Here is a 9,808-nt window from a genome sequence, read left to right as displayed (position 1 = left end):
ATTCTACAAAATAGGTTAGACAAGCGAAAATCAATTTTTTTATTCCAAAATATAATTGATTTATCAAGACCAAAGCAGCTATGCCATAAATAGACCATTCACTAGATCGATATCTTCAGGTTTTTTGTATGAAACAATTTGGACCTAAAAAACCATAGATATGCCAAAACATAGACAGTAAAATTCTCATTCGGAGCCTACTTATTATACTACACAACAATGAATAAACTTTCAGAGCTTTTCATTAGTGGATTCAAATTTTCGACCGGAATTATACCAAAACCTCCTAGATCACAAAGCCGGGACACTCATTCAAAGCAGCCTCATAATTTGCATATGATTTTAAAAAAATATTCGTTTTAATTTATTCTTATTTATAACATATGAAAATGTTTTAGTTAGTTTAAAAAATATTTTTTTTTGGAGGTTCTTGTACAAATTAGGAGGCTGATTTGATTCAGTTTCCCGACCTTGTGATCTAGGAGGTTTTGGTTATGCTCCCCTGATCTACGCTCTTTGGGAGTACTTGTCAAAACATTGCTTTTATTTTGTTCCACACACATACTTACGACAATAAGTTTTCTAAAACAAGGCATTGTTGGCATTTCTCTACAGAATAACAAACACTTACTACATTTGTTAAGGGTTAAGTCAAATATTAAAAAAAAAAAAAAATCTTATTGTAAGATGGCACCTTTTTTTCAAAGCATACTTATTTCTAAACATATCTGTATTTAAGATTCATTGTTTAAAATGGATTCATCAATATTTCATTTAGTCATCGTCTGAATCGCTATCATCGGCTTTGGAATGTTTCTTCATCGCAGAGATGATGAATTTCAGAAAATCAGTTCTAGCAACACTGAAACTGAAAAAAAAGAGAGCCATTAATATGTTGCCATTAGAAATAATTCATTCACAGGGTATTTTTCCACTGTTTTTTTTATTCTCAAAAAAAATTATGATAATGGAGATATTTTCATTGTTGGTGACAACCATCTTACCAGCCAGTGGCGGTTTCTATATCATAATGACGTTGTAGTCAGTTGGAACCGTTTCAGGATGTGAGATTTTTTAAATCAATAATTATCAATGAAAATATTAAAATTACTCATTTTTAGTAAAATGATCAGAATCAAACAAATTAAACATTAAGGACGGGTTGTTTCACAGAATTTGAACAATTCATCAAATTTCAAAGTTCATTTTAAAGTTTTGTGAAGGTTCTATTCAAGTTCTGTTATTATAGCATTATTGGCCAGTTGTCTCAAAAAACTGAAATGATGAAAGAACTTGAATAGAACATTCACAGAATGGAAAAATCAACTTTGAAATTTGATGAATTGTTAAAATTCTCTGAAACATCCCGTCCTAAATATTCTACACATTTTAAACGGCATTCATAGTTGTGAAAAAACCCCATTATTATGTAATGTTTTCGAATTGGAAATTGGTCCAAGAAAAAAAATTACACAACCGTATAATCGGTTTAGAGCTTCATGTTCCCACCCAGACGTCGCAGGTTCAATCCTTTGCTATATAAAGCGCTTCTTCCAGAGGGACGGAAGTATTCAATATCATGATGCTAACTTGTCGCGCACGTCCATACGCGTCGTTACTGAAATCATGAGACCCGCGTCGCCACCAATCATTATTGAATTTTCGAAATGTCAAAACTATAATGTTTTGATAACCTCACTGACAACCAAACAGTTTTGCTGTAGCAGTCTTTTTTATATCCTGTCATTCTTTGTTGACTGTTGTTCTAGTATTGATCTGAAGCACATGTTTCAAAATGTCTGACACAAATGATGCCATGTCTAAATCCTCGACGACGTGAGTTGGAACAACCCCGGCCGGTCGCAGGTGACAGGCGTCGCCGACGAGCTTACAAAATGTCAGCAAAGTGTGCATGTGTTTGAATATCCGTGCAGATCAACGATATTAGAATATATAGAGGAGATATGCTGTGAGGTATGCCTGACCGTTGCATCCCGGTCTATTGAGCGTGATTTTAAAACGCCAAGAATTTGTCAATTAATAAAATTATTAATTGTGAAACAATGTGATAGATAAGTTCGGTATAGCCTGTTGAAAGACCATCATTCAGAATCGAAACGTTGCTTGAAATGGATTTAGCCATGTTTAGCGACCAGATCTGACTAGCCAGTTACCTCCCCACCTTCCTCTTCCTCTCCCCTCCATCTTCAGCCTCTTAACCAGTGGCGGCTCGTGATTTTTGGGTGTACTAGAGTGCTAATATTATAAAAAATGGCATTTCTGATGTTGTTATAGCTGAAAATGATTTTTTCTTTTTTTTTCGAAAATCGATTTTTTGTATGAAGATTTTCAGAAAATTTCAGTATAGCCGTGCGCCGCACAGAATTCCTGAAAATCTTCATACAAAAAATCAATTTTCGAAAAAAAAAATAAAAAATCGTTTTCAGCTACAACAACATCAAAGCCATTTTTGTAATATTAGCACTCTAGTAACCCAAAAGTCACGAGCCGCCACTGGTCACAACATACCCTAATCGGGTATGCCATTATTTTACTGGCTCCAGATGGTTGGGAGCAGATAGGACTCTTGTACGGTGCTAAAATACAAAATAAGTAAACAATGAAAAATCTAATTTTATGGATTTTTACAACAACAAAAACACTCATTACGTGTTTTATTGTGATTTACATTATTGCACAAAACTAAAAAAAACTGTACAGAAGAAATTTAGTTATCTAATTGTGGGTATGAAATAATCTACATGGGTTGTTACGCCAAACGCTTCCAGATCCCACTTATTCCTTATTACCTGTTATGAGACTAAGGACAGGTTGTTTCGGAGAATTTGAACAATTCATCAAATTTCAACGTTCATTTTCAAGTTCTGTGAAAGATTTTTTCAAGTTCTGTTTTTATTTCAGTTTTGTCAAGCACTGTCTGTTACTATATCATAGCCTACAATGATATAGTAACAGAACTTGAATAGGACTTTCACAGAATCCGAAAATGAACGTTGAAATTTGATGAATTGTTCAAATTCTCCGAAACAACCTGTCCTATGAACTTTTTATGAAATAAAAGTTTAACTTGAATGATTTGATTGAAATGTCGATTTTTATTTCGATTTGTGTGTTCCAATCCTTATCCGTTTATATTTGTTTGTATTTGTATGTATTGCTAATCGCGAAAGCTGTCGGAACGTGTAGGCACGGGAATCTGGTCTAGTATTAGTGTCAACGAAAATGATGCGTTTCACGTGTTAGTTCGGAAAGGGCGGACACTTTAGCTTCAGCGAAAGCACGCAGTAGTATTGGTTAACAAAAACGGCGACATTAGGTCCCATAGTAAAAATGTTCAACAGCATATCTCCTCATATTCTAATATCTTTGGTGCAGATGTATAGCGGTAGTCACCAAGATACCTGAATCATCGAACATCAGATACTTCCATATCATTGCGGAAAACGGGCATAAGTCCTTAATCACTGAACAAGCAACATAATAATGGTAGCAAGAGGAATTGAAATATTGTCAAGTTATTCACAACCTGGGAATGCTGGTCTTTTTTTAAATAAGAAAGAAAAATTGAATAGCTAATAGTACTTACATGTGTTTTGAGTTAGAGATGAAGTCAAAAAGGCGGCCTAGTGGAACCAGAAGAATAAAGGCTTCATCCATAGACAGGTTCTTCTGGCAGACAATCTTTATGGAAATCCCTACGCTGTAACCGGTAGTGCCAGTCTTCTCGATTTTTCTGAAATTTTAAAAGTTAAAAATGTTGGTTTGAATGCGTGGATACATAATATTTATGTATAAATAACACACAAATAAAATGTTAACGCATAAGCAACATTACTAAAATTCGTCCAAAGTGCCAATAATTTTCTGTCATATAGTCCCAGCGAAAGCTCGTATGTACGTCATCGACAATCGTTCTCACACGTCTTGTATGAAAACGACAGACAAAGATACTAGAACGAAGATGTCACATACAACCTCTCACTAGGACTAGCGTGCAGTATGCTCTCAGTAATTAAGCGGATTAGTGAAATAGTGCTGTATTTGCAACAGAACAATTTTAAAGTGTCATTATATTCCCGTGGTGATTTGACATGTACACGGCGCAAAGCAAATTATCCATATAAACGTATCTCTATTGTACAATACTAATTGTTACGGACATTATTCTAGACGTTTCATCTTTTTTCAAAAATTCATATTTTTTATAAAATATGTCCACTCCACGCCACTGGCGTGGCCAGAATCGGCTGAAATTTCTGACTCCGAAATGCTCGGATACCGCACCGCCGACATACTACGGCCGGATTGTCCACTTCGTAATTTCTACTATGAAGATTTCTCAAACACTTGAGAAAATCAATCAAATCATTTATATTTCCTTTATACCTTGTACATCTCCCCAGCGGCAGTAAAATAAAAACTATTTGGGATACACTGCCATTGGGAGGTACTAAACTCTTTAAATTGATAAAAATGCATGTTAAATTTTTTTTTTTTTTTTCAGATTTACATTTTTGCGTGAACAAAAATTTAGTAACCTCATAGCATAGTAAAATAAACATTACAGAGCGCTACCCTACTTCTACCGAACCGCGGAAAAATAATATTTTTTCATGTTTTACAAATTTGATCGACTGAGGATCAAATTCATTATAATTTTTACAAATGTTTCTTATTTTCTCTTGTTTCTTGACAAACTAAAAATCTAGTTTTCAAGTCATACCTTTTAACACATGTCATATAATCAAACACTGTATATGTTATACAGGTGAGCCTATATAATTATTCTTATAAACTCATTTTAACCCTAGATAACTAAACTGTTTTCATTGTTTCATTGTAACTACACTTTCGTCGAGTGGACTACGCAATAAAACACTATAAATAAATCAAAAATATGTAATTAAGATAGGAACTTGTTACATGACACAAAAGTAAGGTTTACAATGAACAAATTAATATCAAAATATCAGTCTACACAGTGACCACACATGTCAACATTATGTGGACCACAAATACCCTTTCTACATCTGGTGCAACGGTGTTTGGTCATCCTCCAGGCCTTGGATGGACACAGGTAGCTAATTTTAGGCACATTTAACGGAGATAGAACCGGAGCTTCTATTGTAGAAGATTCGCCAACATTAACAATAAATAAAAATTGTTGTTATAACTAAACTTTCGTCCAGCGGACGACGAGATGGTCATAGGGCACGTCCTAGTATGCGTGTGGCCGCAATCGCGTCACGTGCTGCACTGTTTACTCAAATTAGGAAGGTAATGAAAGAGTCAAGGTAGGGGAGCGGGGGGAAGTAGGTGATTTCGTATTTCGCCGAGTAACGCGTCGTCGCCTCGACGAGCGATTAGTTATCTAGGGTTAAGCGACTGCCTTCAGCGAGTAATCTAACAAAATGACAAAGCAATATTTTCGGTCAGCTTATAAAGCATCACTCTCTGGCGGGGTCAGATTCGCCCATTCTTTTTCGGCCAATAGGCAAATGTTGCTCTCGCGTTCGCCGAATCAGATATAAGCAGCACATTTTTTACAAATAAATCAGTTCAACTTTACCACTCAATAAGACTTTTACTTACCTTCAAAAGTAACTCCTGACCATCAGCTGCCTCACCTCGCCCCGTCTCTGATTGGATCCTTCTAGCGCTTACCTCATCAATATCAGCCGGTCCTGTTAGGCGACCACAAAGTGCCAGAAGCAAGCAGAGGCAATGCACTTCCAGTGCCCACTACCTACCGAGCGCTGGATGCAGGAAGCAGTACATATTCTATCATCATCATCGTAAAATCAGCATTCTCGTTGTTTGGAGACACGGTTTGGGACTGGTGCCTAAATCTACAGTCTTGTGCGGATTAACGTCTAGTACACTAATACATACTAATAGTACAATAACCATGAATCAATTTAAAATCACCAATAAAAAATCCATTCAATAAAAGTCGTGCAGTAACCAGTGAATTCACCCAAGTCTAGCGAATTTCGTATCATTGTACGACATGTAATGTTGTATCTACTAGTAAATAACTGGTTTTAAAGAAAATCATATGTTTGTATATGCATTGGTAAATCATAGACAGAGTATGCATTCATTTTGTGGTTGGTGCTGGTGGGTAGTGCTAGTGCAGGTAATATCCAACTTAAATATACCTACTCTTATTATTACTGTGTTTATATATCTAATGTTGACGTCCGACGATATTATGTATTATAATGAACAAGTACCTGATCATATCGCCCACAACATATTCATCCTGGATGATGAGGTGGGAGAAACCGGGGCCTTTGAGTTCCAGGGCAGATTCCACCAAGCCACGGGCCCCCTCGGGAGGCATGATTGCCTGCGCCACCTGCTGCAGGATCACGTGCGGCACCTCCTGATACATCCAGACCTCCAGGGGCTTGCCGGATGCATCTGCAATCATAAGTAAGCCATAAAACAAGGTATTGAAGTACCAAGCTATGAAAGAGGGTGACTCCCAAAAGATTCTGATAAGAAGAAAAAATATAACACTATTGATGTTGCTGTAGCCGAATATGATTTAATTTATAACCGACTATGACGCCAATTAACCGCAGGGGCAGGCAGAGGACGGACCACCAGACAACTCGGTCTTAGCACACACTCCTTGCCTCATTCACATTCCTACATCGTCTCATACCCCCTCTTCTATAATTCTGATTCTTGACGTAGCCCGACTCAAGTATCTGGTTTACTCGATCGTGCCATGACCTCCTTGGCTGTCCCTGACTTCTTCTGCCATTCACATCTGCGTCATATATTCTCCTTGCACTCCTTTCTTCGTTCATTCGCTCTACATGCCAAAACCTTTGAAGTCTCCCTTTCTTAGGACGGGTTGTTTCGGAGAATTTGAACAATTCTTCAAATTTCAACGTTAATTTGCGAGTTCTGTGAAAGATATTTTCTAGTTCTGTTATTATTTCAGTTATGTCAAGCAACTAGCCTTTAATGATATAATATCAGAACTTGAATAGGACTTTCACAGAACTCGCAAATTAACGTTGAAATTTGAAGAATTGTTCAAATTCTCCGAAACAACCGGTCCTTAATCTTATTTATTAGAAGATCATTAAGCAAACAGGTGCATCGCACCGCCAAACTGAAAATATTCATATAAAAAAATCAAATAGTTGGAAAAAGAAATTTTAATTACGGCTACAATAACATCAATAATGCAGTTTTTTTTAATATTTGCACGCTGCCACTGGTGTAAAGCAACAAAGAACTTTACTTAGGGAAGTCTATATGAATTCTAAAACTTAAGAGGTGCGAGATATTACACAGCGGAAACCTCACTGGTTATTGCAAAACTGAAGAGATTAATTATGAAAATATTTTTCTAGAAATATATGATTTGCGGAACAAATATTACCTGCTGTATCGACGAGCTCCAAAGTGTACATCAGCGTACCGGCAGGTGAGGAGGGTTCAGATACTTCTTCATACGAGCCTTCTTCTGAACTGACGTCATCCACCGAGTAAGTGGTAACTTCACTCTTCTCCTTTGGCTCGTCCCAATCTTCCCTTTTTATCTGAATTAAATTACTATGTTGCTGAAAATCATGTCCGATGAATTTTTCCGCAGGGGAACTTTGATTGCTCGTATTATAGGGACTTTTATCAATGTTGTTCTTCTGAAAAGCATTTTTGTTGTTGGTACCCTGAGGCTGGCAGGAAATAGATAGATTCTTCATTTGATCTACGGCACACTGGACTTCCCGGAGATTGGTGGAGTACTGTTTGACCGTGTTGACAGAGGGCCGGATGTGGTTGGGGGGAATTAAAGAAAGGGGAGGGGTGGGCAAGTGTTTGCGGAACGGAATGGGGAATGGGCCATTCCCCTGCGAGCCCCACTGCGAGTTGACGTAGTTGTTGTAGGGTGGCATGTAGTTGGGGTAATCGCGGGGATCTTGGTAGTACTGGTAGGGGGGAGGGTTGTTATACCCGTAGGGCGGGGGCGGCAGCGGCGGGTACTGCTGGGGGGGAGGGTAGAAGTGAGGGTAGGATTGGAAGGGCACGAAGCCCGTGTAGGAGCAGTTCTCATACGGTCTCCCTTGGGGCAAGCTCACGTGATTAATGAAAACTTGCTGAACATTGGGATTCACACCTAACGGTTGTTCCTCAAGTTTTGGGAAAAATTCAAGACTGCCAAGGCTGGCATTGCCGGATATTGTTTCAGGGGAGCTGCTGATCTCGGTGCAGTCTTCAAAGGCATCTTCCAGGCTCGGAGTGCTTCCTTCCCTTCTGTCGGAAGTGGCTTCGACTGTGGCCTCGCCTGTGGCCTCAACTACGACCTCGACCGTCTCCGCTGACTCCATTTCGGCAGGGGGCTCCCAGGGCCCCACTATACCATTTTCAATATTGTCAAAGGTGGGAAGAAGGTAGTGTTTCTCCTGTAATGGAACCCAAAAAATCCAAATTTATTGTCGGCATGGCAAAGATGTTCTGAATGGGAAAATGTTGCGAATCTTTAGATGCCAGACAAGTGTGCGGGTGTGACCCATTGGGATTTTTTAGGTTTCATCACTGAAGTGAAAAAATAAAGCTCTTGTTTTGAAAAAAATTTATTGACATCAAATTACTTACAACATTTCCCCAGACAAAAATTCTGCTATATTAACAGGATGGTTTTCTTAGAAAATAAACAGTAAAATAAACAAGGAAAAAAAATCTCCCGTTTCTTCAGGAATTATTATAGATTATTATCAGATTAGTTCAATTCAAACATCATTGAATATTTTAAGGATTATAATAGAACATTTAATTGAAAGACATGAAATAAGAGAAGACACTTTTACGGGGGTAAAGTGCGCTAACTTCAGGGGATGATTCCACATAATTATGTTTGAAGGTAGTTTTTAGGTAAAAAAAAAAAAAGATGAACTGTTTGTATGGGAAAATGAACATTGAAATTTCGAAAAAAATTATTTATCTTTTTTACTATCATGTAGAATCACCTCCCGAAGTTAGCGTACTTTAACCCCGGACACCCTGTATATATTTCATAACAATAGTAACAGAACAAAAAATATAGGTTAATTCGGTAAACGACGTTTTGATCGTAATCAAATAATCCTAAACAAAAAGATTGTTTGCAAAAGATCATAATTATCATTTGATCGTAAATTTAAAAATTATCATTAAAATTATGTTAAATACTTGATCTTATAATGATCATAATTAATGCCCACAGCATTGCTTACTGAAGAGAATAACTCCAATCTTTCTTTTATTTAAAAATTAAAAGGCTGTTTATATCCTGTACATGCATTCCTTTATTTACCCCTATTACCTAGATATATTTATTGTAAATTGTTTTTTTGGGCAATATAAACTCTGTAAAACCAGCAATTACATAAATATGCTAACGAAGCCAAGTATTAAAATATATTGTTCAGTACGCAGTGTACCTCATAAAATATCATCATTTTGTTACCATCACTTGAGAATTACGATCCTTTGATTACGATCATTTGATTAGGATAATTTGATTACGTTCCTTTGATTACGTTCCTTTGATTACGATCCTTTGATTACGATCATTTGATTATGGTCCTTTTATTATGATAATTTGATTACGATTATTTGATTTCGATCATTTGATTACCATCATTTGATTACGATCATTTGATTATGATAATTTGATTATGATCATTTATATGATCATTTATATGATCATTTTGTATATGATCATTTTGTTTACGATCATTTTAATTATTGAATTATTATCCTGTATCAATATCACGAAAGATGT

General features: G+C 36.8%; 1 protein-coding gene across 1 annotated transcript in view; it reads right to left on the bottom strand.

Annotated features, from left to right (window-relative positions):
• Positions 1-272: 272 nt before the first annotated feature.
• The window catches only part of LOC149418779 (uncharacterized), a 48,926-nt gene continuing 39,390 nt past the window's right edge, over positions 273-9,808 (bottom strand). Inside the window, exons 10-13 of the mRNA XM_089638659.1 lie at positions 7,427-8,447; positions 6,258-6,447; positions 3,608-3,754; positions 273-868 (exon numbers count right to left, since the gene is read on the bottom strand). Of these exons, the coding sequence (XP_089494785.1) occupies positions 775-868; positions 3,608-3,754; positions 6,258-6,447; positions 7,427-8,447 (1,452 nt within the window). The 3' untranslated portion in view covers positions 273-774. The remainder of the gene's footprint in view (positions 869-3,607; positions 3,755-6,257; positions 6,448-7,426; positions 8,448-9,808) is intronic.

The sequence above is a fragment of the Hesperophylax consimilis genome, chromosome 13, assembly GCF_061612785.1.
Source record: "Hesperophylax consimilis isolate HC1 chromosome 13, BYU_Hcon_1.0, whole genome shotgun sequence".
Lineage (NCBI taxonomy): Eukaryota > Metazoa > Arthropoda > Insecta > Trichoptera > Limnephilidae > Hesperophylax > Hesperophylax consimilis.
Note: the sequence above shows the minus strand (reverse complement) of the source record. Positions and strands in the feature narration are given on the sequence as shown.